The sequence below is a fragment of the Photinus pyralis genome, unplaced genomic scaffold, assembly GCF_008802855.1.
Source record: "Photinus pyralis isolate 1611_PpyrPB1 unplaced genomic scaffold, Ppyr1.3 Ppyr1.4_LG6, whole genome shotgun sequence".
Taxonomy (NCBI): Eukaryota; Metazoa; Arthropoda; class Insecta; order Coleoptera; family Lampyridae; genus Photinus; species Photinus pyralis.
Window position 1 is genome coordinate 28,338,206 of NW_022170663.1, and position 21,720 is coordinate 28,359,925.

At 41.8% G+C, this 21,720-nt stretch overlaps 1 protein-coding gene across 1 annotated transcript; it reads left to right on the top strand.

Annotated features, from left to right (window-relative positions):
* Positions 1–4,956: 4,956 nt before the first annotated feature.
* LOC116174576 (divergent protein kinase domain 1C-like) lies at positions 4,957–7,896 on the top strand. The gene is made up of 2 exons (XM_031492514.1): positions 4,957–5,016; positions 6,354–7,896. The coding sequence occupies exons 1-2, from the start codon at positions 4,957–4,959 to the stop codon at positions 7,422–7,424; spliced, it is 1,131 nt and encodes a 376-aa protein (XP_031348374.1). The 3' UTR covers positions 7,425–7,896.
* Positions 7,897–21,720: the final 13,824 nt, after the last annotated feature.

Here is a 21,720-nt window from a genome sequence, read left to right on the forward strand (position 1 = left end):
CCTGGAATATTTTCTCAAAGGAAAACTAAACATTCACTCCTGGAAATTTCGCCACGAGAAGATTAGCGCCTTGGAACATTCTCACATTAGAAAACTTTGTCTTTGCAATTTTCAATCGCTCCTGTAATATTGACTTACAGAATAATGGCGCGTTATGTAATATTAATATCCACGTTGCCCCCTAAAACATTAGCATCCAATAGTTTCCCACTTTGTGCCCGGTCTCTAAACAACTGTTAAGACCTAGGAAAATACACGTTCCTAAGCAACTTCATTCCTCGGAATATTTAGTTCCTAAAACCTCGTTCCAGGAAACCTGCACGAGACCCGCTATAAAACTGGACATCAAATATTTTTTAATTTTATTTTGTGTTTATTTTTAAGTGGGTGGGCCAATCCAATCCACTATACATTTACAAATATCCATTTTCGAACTCGGCTTAGAACCAGGCATCCTCAGTACTACTGCCGAGCTTCCATTCCATTACTTTAAGCGGGCCTTAAGGGAACTCGCATTCGTAATATTCTGTCGAGTACAATTCGTTACGGAATACTTACCCCATAAACTTTTGTCCTACTGGAATAATTCTTACGCAAAGGAACATGTAAATTTATAACACGAGCGCGAAATTCACTATTTATCACTTCAGCATCGATGTTGAAACTGAAATTAAACAATTCAATTTGCAAAAAAAAAACTTCTAGAGAAGTCACATCCGCTTTCACTCCTTATCGCCGGCGATTAATTTTTATCGACTTGATGGCGACTTAATAGGGCCTTAATATCACTCTAGAAAATTCGCTAGAATATTTTTTAGTTCTACAGCACTCGGACCTTTCGAAGAACTGTTTCAGTAGCTTGTATTTTGAAATATGGGGAAACAGTTTTGAAAGGTAATAATCCTGACCGCGTGTTTTTGTATATTTTATATAATGTAATGGTAATGGAATCTTAGGGATTTTTAATAAATCCATGAATGGTTAAGTGGTATCTTAATTACATATTGCAGTACTTACCTACCTGCGAAGATACAGTAATTTAAGTACAAGCAATACGCAATGAAAAACGCAGGCCAGCGTCCGCATCCTCATTGCATTTTTTTCGTTTGCTGTTTGCATGAAACGTTTATAAAAACTTGCCATCACGAACTTGAATAATCAATAAATAATAAGTTCCCATAATTACATGCGGAATCGTGAGATAATGGGATAATGAAATCTTCAGCGCATATTAAAACCGCCAACTTTGTGCATTATTATACTATTACAAGTGGGTTATTACTTTTTTGTGGTAATTAACTCTGGCACTCACACGAAGAGCATACGCCCTGGGTGCCATTTTGTTATGATGAATCAATTTGGTAGAGGCGTCAATGATGATAATAAAAAAGTGTAGTAGGTCTCCAAAAAAATATTCTATAGCATATAGACTGAATCTTGTGTAAATTCTTAGCTATCATGTTACCGATAGTAAATGAACTAGATAGATGTTTTTGTGGGCAATCGTCACTGATTATTGTTTTATCGTTGTGTAATTTTGTTATTTTTGTGAGAATGTAGTTGGAATTCTCTAATGAAAGGCGAAAAATAAGCGAAAACGAGTTTGATTCGGCTCAAAAAAGCACCAATATATTGATAGTTCCTTTTTTAGTTGCCCATTTTGTTTGCTTTTATTAGAGGAACCTACCATAAAAATGTTGATTAAATAGCTCTTCAAAAAAGAAAGAAAATTTACTTAATACTAGGTTTAAATTTCTTTACTTGTTATTGATAATCCGAACTATAAGATTACAGAGCGCAGGCAACTTGTTAGTGTTATTTGTATGCGTTCGTTCTGCAGACATTGTAACAATTTTTTAATTTTAAGAACAAGTTGTGATTTCGATAAGACATACCCTCTGGTCAGAAACCTTCGCCGCCTCGCACTGTTCATTGTACTTCATTTTTGAACACGTCATATGAAATCTGAACGAAGGCAATTTCTCAGTTTCACTTTTAGTGTGGTAAGGAAAATGCTATTGAAATTTAATAATTCAATTCAGTTAGTATGGTCTAGTTTTGAAGAAGCAAACAAATTATAACGTGGGAGAGGTAGGACGATCGGATTGGTACTTTCTTTGAATTTTTGATTTCGATTTAACGTGATTGCGACTGTACTGCCAGGATGGTAAATACTACAGATGTGATTTCTAAAGTAATCGTTCAGTAACAAAAACTCCACACAATTTCACCGACAGGCGCTCATTTTGCCCCCATTTCGGTTAATTTTTTTAATTTTCACTTTCGTGAAGTTTTGCGTAAATGTTTTTGATTTTTTATGGCGCTCAAAAAGGTCAGAGAACTGATATTTCCACCAACTTATGCATTTACTTTTGGTAAAAAACAATTAGAATTTTTTATGAACATCGGTTTTTTCATATCGATTCTGATTTAACGCACTTGCGGCTGTAATGTCGAAATTCTAAGCATATGTCACAGAGGTGGTCTCTAAATTAATCGTTTAGTAACAAAAAGTTCAAAGAATTTTAACGGCAAGTGTCCATTTTGCGCCATTAAAATTATTTTTTTATTTGACACTTTGGTATCCTTTTGCATAGAAATGTTTATGGCGCTTAATAGGGGGATACGATAGCACCACCGTGTCAACCATTCGAGTACCTAAATATTAGGGAAATTATGAATTTTTTTTGTAAAGGTACGCAAAATTCACCTCGTGCGGCCAAAACCGTGCATTTTTCATAAAAAGATTCGTGTTTTTGCAATCCTCGTGACCAAATGTATACGATGGCATCGAAAAAGGGACGATTTTTGACAATTTTTTTCTTCTGTTTTTGCAACTTTTTAAGTAGCCTTTGAACTTCAATAAAACCGTCTGTAACCTGATCTTTGAGATAAATTGTAACGTCCAATACCTATGTCGGTCGATCGAATTGGGATTTTTTTAATTTTTAAAAGGTATTTTTGTTTTTTGGAAGTATCACTTATAGTGACTTTTTTTAAATTTCGATTCAAAAAGTCGCTCCGGAAGTGCACATAATGGAGCGATGCAAGCTTTATAGGGGAATCGATGGTGTCCGTCTGTCCGTGAACACGATAACTGTCAAACGCTTGGACTGATTCGGTTCACACTTTGCACAGTTGACCTATATATACCACAAGTAATAAGTCTAATAAAAATAAATGGGTCAAATCCAATGGCCCCTTTGGGGTCACGCGTCTCTGTCTTTGCCAAACGTTTGAACCTATTCGGCTCAAACTTTGCACAGTTTACATATATACCACATGTAACAAACCTATTGAAAATAGATGAAATCCAATGACCCCGTCGTCGTCGTCGACGCGAGGTAGTTAAACCTTTCAATTGGTCCTAATCTAAAAACGATAATAAGAAAGTTATCTATACAATTCTGGATGCGCAGTACGATTTTTGGCTCTTTCATTTTGTTTACTTTTATTAGAGGAACCTTCCATAAAAATTTCGATTAAATTGCTATATAAATAAGAAAGTTGCGGTTTGCGCATGCGCAGTACAATTTTGGGGTGCGCTCAGACTACTCGTACGCGTGCTCGTGCTTGCGGTACTTGTTGGACTCGCGAATAGTGTAGACGTGAGAGCAAGTCACGAGGCAACACGAGCAAGGCCGGATTTAGCATGGGGCCATGTGGGCCCGGGCCCATAGCGGCAAAAAAAATGTTGGGAAATAATTCTATAGTACTATCGTGGAAAAATGACATAACCTCTTAGGAATTGAAGTTAGAATGTTACGCACACTCTTACCAACTTAAAATTTGTCTGTGTTAAAAGTAAGAGATACAAGTTTGTCTTTTTTTCTTTTCGATATTCATTTGTTGTATTTTTTAGCGGATCTACGTTTTCAGGGACGTTTCGTAGGCTTCCTTTTTGTATCAGTAGGTAACTTGCGCTGGCGACTATCACTTTGTCACGATCTATTTAAATAATCGCACACATTACATGGATCTTCTCAAGTCAAAATCCTGGGAGCAAACCAGACGAGTAGAACCCGAAATTTGACAAGTCTCTAAATCATTGCGAGTGTTACATGAGCACGAGTTCGAATAGTCTGGACGCACCTTTAGAGGGACCTACCATAACAATTTGGTTCAAATTTAGATTAAATTGCTTCATTAATAAGAAAGTTGCCTATTGCGCGTGTAATACAATTTTTGGGGCGTCCATTTTGTTTGCTGTTATTAGAGGGCCCGATCATAGAAATTTCAATCAAATTGCTCCATAAATAAGAAAGTTACGGTTTGCGCATGCGCAGTACAATTTTGGGTTTTCTTTGATTAAGGTGCGCCCAAACTACTCGTACACGTGCTCATGCTCGCGGTACTTGCTGGACTCCCGAATAGTGTAGACATTAAGACAGTTACGAGACAAGCCATGCAAGCAGCACGAGTTGTCAACTCAAGAGAATCCGCCCAGTGTCGGTCATGTTTGCTTTTATAGGAAGATCTACCATAAAAAGTTTAGATCAAATTGGTCCATAATGCGCAGCACGATTTTTGGCGTGTGCCTTTATAGGCAATTCGATTCTAGAACGTGGCCGATCGATATACGATGCCAACTTAAAGAACCGCATCGTTCTAGCCCTCGGCGTTTCCGAATAAACGCCAAAATATACAAACTATTGAAAGGTTCCATCCTGTATATACAACTTAGGACGATACATACATTTTTGAGAGTTGGCAACCATGGGAAAAAGCCAAGGTTATTTTGGAAAAAGCTGGCTGCGCCATCTAGAAAGCACGAACGGGGGTTACGTTTGGCATCTGGTCTTGAATGGCGGTCCTGAACGCGTCGCTCCATAAATGTTTGTTGTTATTTTGTGTTATTTAATACATTTCTTTATATCGTATTTGTGTTTTGTATGCCGCATTTGATTTTTTTTGTGTTTCAATCTTTGTTTTTGAAATTTACTTGGTTTAACCGTAATGCAGAATGACATGTTTCATACCGTTATCCCTATGTTTGTAATCATTTACGGTTTTGGTGTAATGTTTGCTTAATTTATGTTTATTGATGTTGATTACTTGGTCTTGTCCCTGAAGTAACATTCATATAAATTTTGATCATTTTATTTTAATATGTGAAAATTACAGATTCGTCTGATGTATATACTGACTTGTTGTTTGTAACTAACCATTTTCTCCGTGAATGAAGCAGTCACGGGGGTGGTAAAAACTGTAGTAAAAATTGAGCTACGACACCTAATTCTGTGATTGTCTTCGATTTTCAACTGTAGGCTCGAAACCCCGCAACCAGGGGCGGGTTACCTATCTTGCCGGAGCGGGATTACGCTAATCAAAGCTCTTCAGATTAAAGCTATGTGTGATAACTGAGTTACGATTCGTAATTTCCACATATCACATATCTGGTTTTTAGTTAAATTTGCCTTGTAATTTTCCATTTGCTTTTAACAAAAGGACTTTATTGCACCAAAGATGAATCACATCCTGTGTATTCCGCCCTTTCTTAGAATCTTGGTACCTGCTTACTTGACCCATAATTCCAAAAACTTGTTTTTAACCTATATGTTACCTCTTGAAGTCTACCTGCTACTTTTTGTCATGTTATAATTTTATGTTACGCATTCACATCATTACAAACAATTAATTTTACAACACAATTTGTTATTAATTTGACGGCTGGTTTTTTTATTGGTAATTTCTTTTTTTTTCCCAGCCTATTTCTGTTTTGATTCGGTGAACTACCATTTTCAAAGTTTATTTTTCAGTGTACATAATTCGACTTTAAATTTTCGAGCTTTTACAATCAATAATAATTGCGATCATTATTAAACAAACTTTTCACAATTTCAGTGTTTTACTTTACGTTCCTTCCCTACTGTGCTTCAGGTCATAGCGTTATTTATAACTAGCGTAAGGGGCCCTGCCTTAGATGTTTGATCACGTGCCACTTTTCAAATTTAAGCGGGATGTTGTTTTGTTTTGGAGGGAATAGTCATTCTGATGGCCATTTTTTAATGTTGCCGAGTTGACTTTATTTCCGTGTTCTTGTAGTTAGTATAGAACCTAGGGGTTAAGCAAACTACACTATAAAAAGTACTATTTATTGGCTGGTGGTGGGGAGGTGGGAGGAGTGCAGGTTATGAAGTCGTTACAAGCGATTATTTTATAACTTCGATTTTCTTCAGACCGCCCACCCCGCGGTAGGAGGGGAGTTTACCGCGCCCGCGTCGATCAAAGACCCCAATTTTCCAACCCCCTCCTAACTGCGCCCGCGATTCTACCCTTTTGACCGTCCCCGTCGGCGGGGTAGGTGTTGGTGTGGTATTGGAATCAATTTTAATACAGTTATTTTGTTTCAGTGCGAACTCTACAAAAGTGGAGCTGCCGAAGGTAATTTATGTATCCCGTTATGCGATTCGCAAGATCAGTTCACGTTCACGTGTCAAACGTTCCACTCCACCAAGGACGCAGTCATTCGAGTCACATGGGGAGACATACGTTTTGTACTGAAATCCGCCGTGTCGAATATTCCTGCAATACACTGGTACGACAATGGTGTCTTGAAGTATCCCAGTGAAAAGGAATTTTTGTCAACCCTAAAGGCAGTAACTAAACACATGCTGAATTACTCATTACCGAGCAGCAGCATAAATAAGCTGGCGTATCTGCAACCAAACGAGAGGGAGATGAATCTAAAAATTCGCGGAGTTGAAATGGACAACATATGGATCCTGGTTCAGGACAACGAGTATTTAATCTCGAAAGCGTACGCCGATAGAGAAATCTTCCCGCAAGTTATGGGAACTTGTGGGCCATACTTTGGTTTGGAATTCGTGGAGGCCTTACCGGAAACGTACTCTCTGCTGTACGACCAGGATACGAAGAAGAATTGGAAACGAAACGTCAAGTACGCGATCATGATGATGGAATTGCTGGAAGAACTCGATAACAATTTTCGGGAACCACTCCATTTGTGTGATGTCAAAATACGCGACTTTGGGATAACCGATCCAGAAAACGGCAGAGCGAAGGTTCTAGATTTGGATATGGTCTATCCCAAATCGATCGTAACTAGATTTATTAAAGAAATCGAGACCTGCGGGGAAGATGGGGACTGTAAGTATTACGACTGTCGGGGTAGATGCAACACTGAGATTGGTAAATGTGGCGCGACGATCACAAACAATAATCTCCAAGTGGTGTGCGAGAAAATATTCTTGGGGTGGAGAATGTCAAATACGATACTTTTACCCGGTCTGCTACTGTCGAAGTACGCGCCGGATGAACTGATGGTCGCCTTGCGGCAGTGTGGCAATCCAGAAAATGAAGATAAGGTGCCGCGTGGTGCTGCTAGCGAAGATGTTAGGAAACAAATTTATAACATCCTGGTCGAAATTGACCAATATATCGAATCTGATTCGTATTCTTAAGAAGCTGCCACGATCAATCGATTTCACTATGACTTGCACCCCAAAGCTTGAAAAGGGATGATTTTGCGTCACACGCTTTAAGTACTTGGGGGCCTTGGTTCTCGAACATTCGCAAGAGATCATCGCGAATCAAATCGTGAGGTTGGTAGGAGTGGTGCGAACGAACTCGGGAATGGTAGGTACCCGGGTCGTTTGTAATTTGCAATATTTTCAATAATAAACGACCACAGAAGAAAATACAGAAAGCCTTTTACTATCCAATCACTGGCTTGAAGGTTTAATAATAGTCTTAGTAGTAAGTGGAGGTAAGCAGCCACATTGACACCTTTATTGCTCCGGTTCAAGTTTGTGCAACTGTAGAGTGAAGAAAGCGTAGGACAGCACAAATCTTGATATAATGCAACATCAAAATCTGTATAGACTACCATAAGCAAAAAGTGCAGGTAAGCATCGTAGTACGAAGGCGTAGAAGGGTCACACAAACAAAACAAATTTTATGATTTCATTGTTGCAATTTCAGCCAACAAATTGTAGATTACGATTTACAATTGTAGATTACGTGTAGATTACGGTCTACAATTGTAGATTATGATCTACAATTGTAGATTACGGTCTACAATTGTAGATTCCAATTTACAATTGTGTATTAAATTAAGCATTGTACATACATTAATGTGCTATTGTCATTGAGTCGAGTTCTCTCCAAGTAAGTAGCAGCGTGGAGGCGGAAAAGCTATTGGTAATTGCAAATTAGTGATTTCTAGGAGTGATCTACAATTGTAGATCGTAATCTACAATTTGTTGGCTGAAATTGCAACAATGAAATCATAAAATTTGTTTTGTTCGTGTGGCCCTTCTACGCCTTCGTATCGTAGAGTGTTAAATAAACGGTTAAACGTTATAAACTATCGGACATTTAATTGCCAACGCCTATTTAGAAGGTTGAAGGTACTATAACTTTTTAGTACTAATTTAGTGATTCCCCATGTCTTACCATTGAATTTATAACTATCAAATTCAATGGTTTTACTAAAAAGTTGAGCGCCACTCAGTTTCTTTAAATGATTGGAGCTTTTAGTCCAGTCAAAATAGGATTTGAACTTACAAAAGGTCAACGAGTTTTGAAACTTGGTAGATTACTATATTTTGGGGTCTCTGAGTTTGCGACCTTGAGCGACCGCTGCTTGCGCCGCCTTATTGGGGAAAGGGTACGAAAATTCAGTTTTTCGATAATTTCTTGGTTCCAGCGCCAACTCCGTTAAAAGTAGCTATTACGAAAGTTATAGAGCACATATTTCAACTTTCGTATTTAAAGTTTTTAAATCAGATGAATATTTTACGAGCCACAGCCTAGTAAAAGTCAAAACATTTTTTGAATTTGTAAAATCGCAATAGGTACTATTTTCTCCAAATATGGGCGGCAGATGTTCATTTGTTTCGGCTACACCTTTTCCAGTTTTAGTTTAAAAAGCGTCAATTGTATTTTAAAAATATCAATTGAATATTAAAAAATATCATTTGTATTTTAAAATTGTTAATTGAATATTCAAAAACATCATTTGTAGTTTAAAATAAACAATTTAATATTATAAAGTGTCATTTGTATTTTAAAAATATCAATTGAATATTCAAAAGCGTTATTTGTAGTTTAAAATATCAATTGAATATTAGAAAATGTTAATTATAGTTCAAATTGCTCATTTCTATTTTAAAAAGTATCATTTGAATTTTAAAGAATGTCATTTATAGTTTACATAGAAATATTTGGGAAAAAAATCAAGTGTGTTGTATATGAATCAATTGTTGCTTTTTATAGCAACGGCTTTTTTCTCTTAGCAGCAGTTTGTTTACAAGCTTTCAAGTCACAAACGATCTTTATTGAATTATAAATTCAAAATGAACTTTAGCGATAATTGTGCAATATGCAGGAGATCAATGTTGAGAAAGGCCGTGGGGCATTTGTTACATAGAGTTTGTTTTGGAAACTTGAATGAAGCAGATCCATTGTGTCCATTATGCCGGAGTGGAGTGGACGAGGCAAAAAATATAGAAAGGAGAATCAATAATAAAGACTCCCAGGACAGGGAAAGGATTGTTTTGTGTGCTAATAGAGGCGAAGACTGGACGCAATTAGAAAAGACACTGGGAATAAAATATCAAACGGCATATAAGTGGATAAGTTCATTCATATACATATATAAAAAAATGTTAAAAAATCAATGATTCTATACACGCTACCTAACATCTTTTTTCATATCTATGTTATATTTTAATTGAAATTATATTTTTTAATATTAAATTGACCATTTTAAACTACAAATGACGCTTTTGAATATTCAATTGATACTTTTAAAATACAAATGAGATGACACTTTTTAAAATTAAAGTAATACAAATGATATTTTTTAATATTCAATTGACCATTCTAAACTACAAATGACGCTTTTGAATATTCATCCCACAATTTTAAAATACAAATCATATATTTGAAAATAAATGTGATTCTTTTTGAACTACAGTTGGAAATGGTGTAGAGAGAGCGAATGCGAATTAAAAAACTTCCTGTAGGTGTCCTACATGACGAGAGTGCTAAGGGCCCCAGCCACCCCACCACCCCCCAGAAACCGCGTTTTAATCTTTTTTGGCTGATATCTCGCGATCTATGAGGTCTAGATAAAATATTTTTAGCTGAAAATATTTCTCGTGAAATTTTATACAAGGTAGATACTGAGAAGTTAGCCTAGGTCTACCTCTTAGCCTAGAAAATTCATAAAAGGAGGCGAAAATCATCAATTTTTATGTTTTTTGGGGTTTTTTGCAAATATGTTGCGACTTTTAGGACTAGATGAAATATGTTTAGCTGAAAATGCTCTTTGTGAAATTTCATACGAAGTAGGTAACTGAAAAGTTGGTGTAAAGTTACTTTTCACGTTCAACTTTCACGTGTGAGGAAATATTAATTGTAAAATAAAGTATTTCTATGTATCATTTATTCACGTAAAACCAGTATTTTCACATCAAAATATTCACACATTCATTTATATCTCAACGTAATCATTCTCCTCTGTCACTTCTTCAGGCTCTTCGACGCTCTAGTGGTAGTGGGTGGGTTGTCTGAAATTACCGACTCGTGGTTCTCCTTCTCTTCCGCTTTACCTGCATATTTACTCTGAAGAGACGACGTGGCATTTAGGCACGATGTTCCATGATACTGGACGCAGAGTTCGTTACACTTCAGACCTACAACAAGAAGCATTATGTCAAAACAGATTTTTATAATTATGTATACGGATATATTGGACAGCCTGTATATAATTTCCGTGCAGTCAAGTTGATTCGTTCCTGCATTCACATAGCTTACAACAAGGTCATTTTGAATGGTCTTGATTTCTTGAAAAAATACAGTAGAGTGAAATGTCTACAGTAATAGTTAAAATTGAACCTCATGAAGAAGAAGAAATTAATACATTAATTGATGAAAAGCTTTTCCGTAAGAATGATATCTTGCCCAAAACGATCAAACAAGAACTTGATACTGATACAACAACCAAGGTGTATTATCTTAATGTCGCTGACGTGAATAATTGGGACGATAACAAAGAAGTGCAGCAAGGAAATCAATTTGTGGGAGACATTCCATACAAAAGTTCTGAACATATTGTTGGCGATACTTTATCTACTAAGAGACCACAAACTTCAGATGGTTTGAAATGTGTCCAGTGTGGTTACACTGCTAATAGGAAGTACATATTGAAAAGACACCTTGTAAGACACAAGACCTCTAAGGATTTAAAATGTGGTATGTGTGATTACAAAACCAATTATAAATCCTGTTTGAAAGGGCATCTGTTAACACACAAGACTTGTAAAGATATTGAATGTGCCCAGTGCGATTATACAACAAATAACAAAAAGTATCTCAAATATCATCTTGCAATACACAAAATTTCCAAGGACCTGAAATGTGCCCAGTGTGATTACGAAACTAATCTTAAATTTCGTTTAAATAAACATCTTTTAAAACACAAGACTTCCAAAAATTTCAAATGTACCCTGTGTGATTATGGAACCAATCTGAAGTTTCGTTTAAATGCACATCTGTTAACGCACAACCCTTCCAAGGATATTAAATGTAACATTTGTGATTTTGGAACAAATAGCAAAAAGAACCTCAACCGCCATCTTGCGAAACACATGGCTTTGAGAAATTTTAAATGTGCCTTATGTGATTATTCTGCGAGTATAAAATCCCGGTTACGTACACACCTATTAACACACAAAACGAAGGACATAAAATGTGACAAGTGTGATTACAAAACTAATAACAAAAACCAATTAAGTGTACACCTACTAAAACACGTAACTTCTAAAGATTTTAAATGTTCCTTATGTGATTATGCAACATATAGCAAAAGGAACCTTGAGCAACATTTCCTAAATCATAAGCCTTCTAAGGATTTTAAATGTACCCAGTGTGATTACGGAACTAATAAAAAATCGCAGTTTAATAAACATCTGTTAACACACAAAACTTCCAAGGATTTAAAATGTCCTCATTGTAGTTTTGAAACAAATTACAAAAGGAGTTTGAAACGACATGTCTTATCACACAGAAGTATTAAAGATTTTAAATGTGTCCAGTGTGATTATGAAACAAATGATAAATACTGTTTTGACGCACATCTCTTCAAACACATGGCTCCCGTGGATACAAAATTATACCGATTGTGATTATCCATCCTGTAATGATCGCCATTTTCAAATGTATCTGCTGTCTAGGATATTCAAACATGTCAAATGCGCCCAGTGGGATTCTGTGAATGCATATTTCAAAGAGACCTCAATAGCTTTAGCGATTTAATATATTCCCATTGTGATTATGCAACAAACAATGCAGTTTTTCATCCAATGTGGTCCGTGTGATAATGATTCGTAAAAGACAAGTAGGTATATCTATAGTTCCAAATGAAGCAAGTTATACATTTGTTAATTATCAACCTGCACACATCAATGGGATGGCATCATAGAATCCGAAATGTACCATGCTCTTTTTGTTGGATCTGATTTTTACTACTCTCTCAATCCATTAATGAAATGAAACAGAAAGCAGACAGGCTTATTTTGAAGGCATACTTCTTTTTGATATTTGTTTTTTTGATTTGTTGTTGTACTTCATTTCAATTATGTAGGTACCAAAAGTGATATTATAATTCATGTATTAATATTTTAACTTGACTTTTTTCACAATTACTATTATGGCATTACCTACTTATTTTCCCTATAATCCATATTGTAGATTTTAGCTCGTAATATTCACTATGGGAATTTATGTTGAAAATAAAGATTCAATATAATTATTACAAAACATTTACCTAAGTTGCTTGAATATCACCATTGTATTTATAAACGATATAAACACAATGATATCACTTACATTCATTAGGGCATTGGATTATACACACATCAATGATTAGGGGCAGGCGGGCGATCGCCACCTGGTCCACTAGGAGAATAATAAAACTAATAAACCGATACAACGAAATATCGAAGGATCCTCAGTATTACAATAACTTTTAACGATAATTTATTTTAATGTTACAAAATACATCAAATTCATGTCTTGGCCATTGAGATAATGCTCTTAATCTTGTTTTGATCAAAATCCATGTGGTCGCCAAAAATAGATCAAATTCATGTTTTGATCATTGAGATAATGCTCTTGGTCTTTTTCCCAACGTTCTTGGTGCATAAATAACGATTTTGACATGTTTTGATCAAAATTCATGTGGTCGCCAAAAATAGATCAAATTCATGTTTTGGTCATTGAGATGATGCTCTTAGTCTTTTTCCCAACGATGTTGGTGCATAAATAACGATTTTGACATGTTTTGATCAAAATCCATGTGGTCGCCAGAAATGCATCAAATTTATGTCTTGAGCATTGAGATAATGCCCCTAGTCTTTTTCTCGACGATCTTGGTGCATAAATAACGATTTTGATTATTTTGATCAAAACCCATATGGCAATAATTTAACATTTTTGAATCACACACATGCGGTTATCAAATGTGCACGTGATGTACTCTTGCTGCATCAAGATAATGCGTTTGAAACCTTTTAAAACTCTAAATTCATGTATAAAGTGTAATTTTTGCTACATTTTGCTCTACAACTTTCGACCTATACCACAGAGAAGAGTTATATTAAAGTATTACACATCTAAGAGTCATAGGGAATAATCTAGCGGAAGTCCCAACCCGATACATGACCTAGGGAATGAAATATGTTGATTTTCTATTATATTGAGCCCGTAGTTTTTCCTGTTCCCGATTCACTCGAAGTCCTATAACTTTTGTTCCTATTGAACCAGCTTCCTGAAAATCAATAGCGTCCGTCCTTAATGTCCAAAGAACCCGTACACCAAATTTCAACTCAATCGGCCACTTTTAAAAAGAGTTAGAGCGCACACGGACGGACGGACGGACGGACGACAATACAAAACTATAAAGGATCTGAGGATCCTTAATAATAAGCATTGTTAATATAATATATATAGTGTACCTATATACATACAGGGTGATTCCTATAGTACCTGCCACCGTTTGGGACTGTATAGGGGGTGCCTAGGGGAAGTCTTTTCATATAGGACACTTGGGGTCGGAAATCCAAAATAAGGGCGCCAGAACCAAATTTATCTTCTGGAATTTCACGCCTGTATGTAGGCAACCCAACCGACCGACGTTTCGCGCGGAGCGATGCAGAGCGAGTTAGCGCGAGGAAGCGACATGGGAGGGAAGGAGGGAAAACGACAGTCAAAAGCAATAACGTTTACAAGTGTTCAACGTGGCCACCGTTGTTCTCAATGCACTTCCTACATCTAGCCAACCACTCCCCTCGAACTCGCGTGAAGACTCCTATGTCCTGGCGAACAGCCTCTCCGGCCATGACGACGCGCGCAATTAAGTCCTCTTCGGATTCGACGGGAGTCTCGTAGACGTGCGCTTCCATCACACCCCACAAGTAAAAATCTAATGGGGTGATGTCGGGCGAGCGGGCAGGCCACTCCACCGCACCTCCACGGCCGATCCATCTGTCCGGATAGGTTTGGTCCAAGTGTTCCCTCACCTGCCGCCCGTAGTGAGCAGGGCACCCATCGTGCTGGAACCAGTGGTCCCAGTACAAGTTCACTGGAACATCCATTAAAAGTTCTGGTAGCACCTCGCGCAGGAAAATCAGGTAATTATGGGCATTTAGACGCGGAGGGAGGATGTAAGGCCCCAGTAGGTTGTCCCCCAGGATGCCAGCCCAAACGTTTAAAGAAAACTTGTCCTGGTATCCTCGCGTAAACGTTTCATGAGGATTGTGCTCCGCCCAGTAGTGGCTGTTACGAGGATTGAAGGTCCCCTCTCTTGAGAATCCTTTCTCGTCAGTAACTAGCACGCTCCTCAGAAAGTTCGGATTAGCTTCTTCCTCCTGGACGACTAAGTTGCAGAATTCCAGCCTCCTTTCATGGTCACCCGGCCGTAACTCTTGCACTTTCTTAAACTTATAGGGGTGTAAGTTGTTGTTGTTGGCGATGTTCCACACTGTGTGTTGACTACAACCCACCTGATCTGCTACAAGTCGAGTGCTAGTACGCGGGTTTGCCTCGAAACTTTCCAACACATCCTCCTCTAAGGCATTTACCAACGGGCGATCGCGATCACGGGCGCTAGTGGGCTGCGAAATAGGAGGAGGTCGGTGTAAACAAACAAACTTTTCGAAATGGGTGCTTAAATGACCCAAGTATCGATGTGCATCACGAATCTGTGTGTGAAGTTAAGCCTCCGTCAGCTTACCTGCAATTGCCCTGTCTCGCAGAGTCGGAAGTGAACTTCTTGAAAGACCTGTCTGCAGGGTAACTGACGGTTTGGATACCGCTCAGCGTACGCTCGTCGTGCAGCTCGTGCGTTACCATTTGCCAATCCGTACATGAAGTGCATGTCCGCGTATTCCGTGTTAGTAAAACGTGCCATAGTGTTTATTCACTTGATACGCGTCGTTGTAGACGGGATTTCGTGGGTTTAAACAAAATTCTGATCAAGTGTCAGCCACACATCGCCGCCTGAGATCGCTCCGTGTGCACCGCCGGCCGGTTGGGTTGCCTACCTACAGGCGTGAAATTCCAGAAGGTAAATTTGGCTCTGGCACCCTTATTTTAGATTTTCGACCCCAAGTGTCCTATATCAAAATACTCCCCTACGCACCACCTACACGCTCCCAAACGGTGGCAGGTACTATAGGAATCACCCTGTATGTAAATAAAGAAAAATGAATGCTTGTATGGTATCTCTTTTCGTTTTCGGCCTGTCTAAACCGTTCATATATGATTGTGATGAAACATTGGGAAATTGTTGATTTCTAATTTGGTAAAACACTTCCACAAATTCCCACGGGGAACGGGAAAAAACGGGATTTTACGTTTTACAGACAAAAAGTAGGTCTTTTCATATCGAAGACTAGTGCTGTAGACTACGTACCAAAACAACCTGAAGGTTTACCTCCGAGAGCTGTAACCGGCTGGTTACTTTCCAACTCTCTTTATCGTCTCTTCTTAAAATCCTTTATTTGGGGGTGGTTCTTCTTATAAACATTAAGGGTTGTTGGGCGCCGGCTAGCTTCAGTCGATAATTCTTCTGGCCTCAAGGAGAGAGGAAAGGATAAATGAATAAAAATCAATAATCTTTATTAAAACCTGTTGGGTTCTTTTTGTCTTAGAAATCGCCTTTTATCTGTAAGTAACACATATTAAAAGAAATGGGGGTGGGGCGGTACACTCCTGTGAAAATAAAGTTAACTCATTCATACACGAAAAGTCACTGCATATAAAGGAAAATATGTATTTATTATGTGAATTAAATCAAGATATTTACTCTCAAAACCACCGAGTACAGAAAGAAAATTAATTCGTATTTCATAAATTATCCACTTTAGTCGAAAGTCAACACAAAACTGCTGTAAATGCGTGTAGTAACGCTTTCAGGTTAGAGTCGTTTAAATGAATGCAAATAGTGCTGATAAGCACTGAATTGAACGCAACACTAGTAGGTAATTTAAATCGCCTTTACAAACATACCAATTTATAATAGTGTAATAATAAAAATACTACAACGAAATAATAAATCGACAACGAGGCGAACTACAACGAAATAATAAATCGACAACGAGGCGAACTACAACGAATTATTGTCTACAAATACCTCTAGTTCATAAGTGCACCAGGACTTGGAGGACACTTTGTCGCACGATCGATGTGGAAGTCGAATGAATTCAGACCGCCCACTGCAGGTTGCTATTCGCTTTTCAGCTTGACCAATCACAGGCAGGCTGGTTTATCTTGATCTCAGTTTGGTACTCTCCAGCTGGATTGCGCACGTACCGACAACGGAACAGCGACAATGTTACGACGACTAGGAGAGGGGTTGCAACTTCCACCCCACCATCCACTAGCGCCCTATTGGCCGCGTCGCCAGACGCCTCTACCGGAAATCGTTTATAAGCAGCGCACCGACAGGGGAACTTCACTTGTGCCTGGGCAAGCCTACCTTACCCTACACAAGCGACTGAGGCTGGTCGCTTGGGCTCAAGTACCGTCTCCGCACGCCATCACTTCCCGGCTTGACCGTAGTCAAGTCCGGCGCCATCCCACGTGCCAGAAGCGATCTTATATATGTACATATATCCTCTGTATTATTTGTAAATATTGTGTAATATACGTTTTCAATCTCCGTTTGCCACTTACGTTACCCCGCCCGGTAACAATTGGCGCCCATAAGTGTGAGTCAACCAGCAGCATCGCGCTCTGAGGATCTACGCCCACGCTCCCGCGACAGCCGACGCGCAACACCATGAATACGAGGAGCAGGAACACCCCGACGTCCAACTCCGGCGCCGACGAAGGTATCGACACTCAAACAACGGAGATGACCCCGGCAATCAACCCCGGTCTGGACCCGGCAACCCCGTCCAGTGGCGCCCAACACTCTCAACACACCCTCGACATGCTAAAGGCGCTGACCGACGCCCTCCAGAACGCGCCGAAAACCGCATCACCGGACCTACCGACCTTCAGCGGCGACCACCTGGAGGACCCAACAGTCTTCTTCAGCACGCTCGAGCAGACAATCCAAACCACCGACCCGGCGGAAAAGTTAAAAACAGCAGCAGCACAACTAAAAGGGGAGGCTGCGAAATGGTGGAACAGTTACGAGGCATTTTCACCGACATACAACGACCTAAAGAACTACACCCGCGAAAAATACGACAGCAGCAAGATTCGCGGGAAGATGCAATCAGAATTCTTCGGCCGAGAACAAGGAGCAGAGTCGCCGCAGCAATTCCTCCAGAGGAAGGCACAGCTAGCAAAACGGCTGAAGATCCCGATCGGCGAGCACCTCGAGCTACTGAGAGACCTGCTGCACCCACGCATTAGAGTAGCCTTTTTAACCACAACACCCACTTCACTCCTCGACTTGGTGCGTCACGCCGAGGAAATCGAAAACTGCAACAAAGCGCTACCTCGAAACAATCAACCCAGACCATCGCCACCAACCCCCGCCGACAGACCTCCCAACACACCAAAGTGCCACCACTGCCCGGAATATCACTTCCACCGAGACTGCCCAGTACTGACCCGCCGCCGAGACCAGGGAAACGGGGCAGCGGTCGGGAACAATGCCCGGCCGTCCACCTAATCCAGACTGCGACCCGACCCAACCTACCAACGCTGGCAGTCAAGGTACGCGGAAAAAGCGTAAGAGCTCTCCTCGACTCCGGATCATCCCATAACTTCATCCAGAAGGAGCTCGCGTGGAAAATCCACCATAGCAACCACCAAACAGCCGGCCTAGCGAACCCCCGCCATCAGCTGGAAGTCATCGGCACATCCAGAGTCGAGTACACGCTCAACGACAAGCAAGAATCGGACGACTTCCTGGTGACACCAAACCTTGTCGTGCCCATGATCTTGGGACAGAAGTGGCTCCAAAAACATCGAGCGGTGCTGGATTACGAGAGAGCGTGCATCCACTGGGGAACCCATACAAGGCAGACAACACACTGGGACCAAACTCCGAACCGCGGCCCAACAACGAGCGACTCCATAAACTTCGCCGGAGTCAAGCACGGGTTCCAACCACCACTCGATCGACGCCTGGCCACACTGCTGGAAACTTTCGGTAGCACACTGGCCGATCCTGCAACGCCCACAACAACAGCATCCACCACACATCGCATCCGAGTCACCAAAACAACGCCCTTCCGACTTCCGCCATATCGACATTCGCCAAACAAAAAGAAGGTCATCGCGGATGAAGTGGAAGCTATGTTAGCAGCGCAGGTGATCGAGCCCAGCACGTCCGAATATTGCTCGCCCATCGTCATAATTCAGAAAAAAGACGGCCGCCCGAGATTCTGCATCGACTACCGTCGTCTAAACGCCATCACAAAAGACGAGAGCACCAACCTGCCAGTCATACAGGAGACCCTCCGAGACCTGGGGACGGCCGAAGTTTTTTCCAGCCTGGATCTCAAATCAGGCTACTGGCAGGTGCCGCTAGAGACGGAATCCCGACATCTCACCGCGTTTTCAACCCCTGATGGAGCGAGTTATCAATTCAAAGTAATGCCGTTCGGGCTCAAGAATGCACCTGCTACGTTCCAGAAGCTAATGACCCAGGACGTTCTCGCCGGGTATTTACGGAAATTCGTCATGGTATACCTGGATGACATAATAATCTACTCAGACTCCTGGGACGAGCACCTCAAACATCTACACCTCGTGCTGGAACGACTGCAACGCCACAAACTCGGCTTGTCCCTCGAAAAGTGTCGCTTCGGGGTGCAAACGATCCAATACCTGGGCCACAACATCACGGCGAACGGGAACCGCCCGTGCCAGGAACACATCGAAGCAATCCGGACCGCAGACCGGCCCACCTCGAGGAAGAAGCTAAGAAGTTTTCTAGGATTGACCAAATGGCTACGAGAGTACGTGCCCCGGTGTGCCGAATTACAAGCACCGTTGGATAACTTACTAACAAAGAACACCCCTTTCCGATGGACAGCGGCAGCCGACGTCGCCTTTAGCCAGTTAAAAGCAGCACTTAGCAAACCACTCCAACTCAGCCGTCCGGACTTCGCCACTCCATTCGTGCTGCAAACCGACGCCAGCGAAAACGGGATTGCGGCCGTACTCTTTCAAGAACCCCACCCCGGAGAGAAAAAAATTATCAGCTACGCCAGTGCCAAACTTAACCACGCGCAGAGACGCTACCATATCAACGAACAGGAGTGCTTGGCAGTAGTATGGGCCATTAAACGATACCGGCCATATCTGGAAGATAGACGTTTTACGTTGAAGACAGACAGCCGCGCTCTCCTGTGGCTGGATCGCACAAAAGACGAAAAGAGCAAGCTAACTCGTTGGGCATTACGGCTCCAAGAATTTACATTTGATGTGGTCCACTGTCCGGGGAAAGAAAACGAGCTTCCAGACCACCTGTCCCGCCACCCATCAGCAGAAGAAGCCGAAGAAGCCACGGCAGAAGACGTAAACCGCATGCTGCCACCTACGACCACACACGAGTCCAAACAAACCAACAGCACCCCGGTAATCGCGGCAGTGGAAGTGGCCAATTTGGCGGACCATGTGAAGGAGGGCCAAAAGACAAACGAAAACGCCATCGTTCTGGTACGCACCTGGCACAGAATACAGCAGGAAGGACCAGCGACACCAGCACAAGCAAGGTTCAACCGGGATTACACGGTGGACAACGGTTACCTCTACCGCAAAGCACCCCAAGGGAACCTACTCGTAGTCCCCTGCAGCCTTCAACCAGCGGTACTAGAAGCGTACCACAACGCAGCCACAGCTGGACACCCAGGAGCCGAAGAAACGGAACGGGCCATAATGACACATTACCACTGGGCGAAACTGGGAGACACGGTGCGGAATTATGTACGAGCATGTTGGATTTGCGCGGCAGTCAAAAGAGGCCCGGTCCAGGACGCCACCGTACGCCCGCGCAAACCCACACGACCCTGGGAAGCGGTTTCCGTAGACTTGATGGGCCCCTACGACGCCACACCTACAGGCTACCGCCAGATAGTCGTGATCACGGACCTCTTCAGCATGTGGGGGGAGGCATTTCCAGTAAAGGAAGCAGTCGCTCCAACAGTGGTCAGAATCCTGGAACACGAGGTATTCGCACGCTATGGTTTCCCGAGAGCGATCATCTCAGACAACGGACCGCAATTCACATCAGTGACATGGGACGCGGCACTTCGGAAGTGGGGAGCAATGCACTGGACGACGCCCATATGGCACCCGCAGGCGAACCCCGTCGAACGCCGGAACCAAGAAATCAAAAAGGGCCTCCGCACTCATCTGGTGGGACAAAGCCCCAGCGCCTGGGCGGCCGTACTACCCATTGTCATGTTCACGTTACGTACGAGGAGAAACGCCGCTACTGGACTCACGCCGAGCCACGCGCTGCTAGGCTACGACCTACCCAGGCCAGGAGAGTGGAAAGCCAGGGATCGACCACCTCCACCGACAGGAGAAGCCCGAGAGGAGGTCGTACAGACGGTGCACAGGAACCAGGCACGATCCCGCAGCCGGTACGCGAACTACGGGCCAGCCCGCACCCAGTACCAAGTAGGCGACGGAGTGATGGAAAGATCCAGGGACCAACACTCCGGGAACTTTCACATGAAGTACACAGGTCCCTACACCATCGAAGCGCTGGCGGGCACAAACGCGTACTGGATAAGGCGAGGAAACGAACTGGTAAAGGTGCACGTACACGATCTACGCCCTGCACCCAACCAACCCACCCCGGCACCAGTACCGGAACTTCCGCCAAGAATCATTTCACCGACGCCACCACGGAACCAACGACAACCCCGTCACCGCCGTTTGCTACAGCGCCTGCACCCCGCCGTCGCAACCCCTTTACAGGGGGGGGGATACTGTTACGACGACTAGGAGAGGGGTTGCAACTTCCACCCCACCATCCACTAGCGCCCTATTGGCCGCGTCGCCAGACGCCTCTACCGGAAATCGTTTATAAGCAGCGCACCGACAGGGGAACTTCACTTGTGCCTGGGCAAACCTACCTTACCCTACACAAGCGACTGAGGCTGGTCGCTTGGGCTCAAGTACCGTCTCCGCACGCCATCACTTCCCGGCTTGACCGTAGTCAAGTCCGGCGCCATCCCACGTGCCAGAAGCGATCTTATATATGTACATATATCC

Excerpts from the sequence above, each read along its gene's own strand:
- LOC116174576 (XM_031492514.1), top strand. The coding sequence starts at position 4,957 with ATGCAGAATGACATGTTTCATACCGTTATCCCTATGTTTGTAATCATT. Across the intron at positions 5,017-6,353 it reads TAATCATTTACGGTTTTGGT|TGCGAACTCTACAAAAGTGG; the intron begins GTAATGTTTGCT and ends ATTTTGTTTCAG.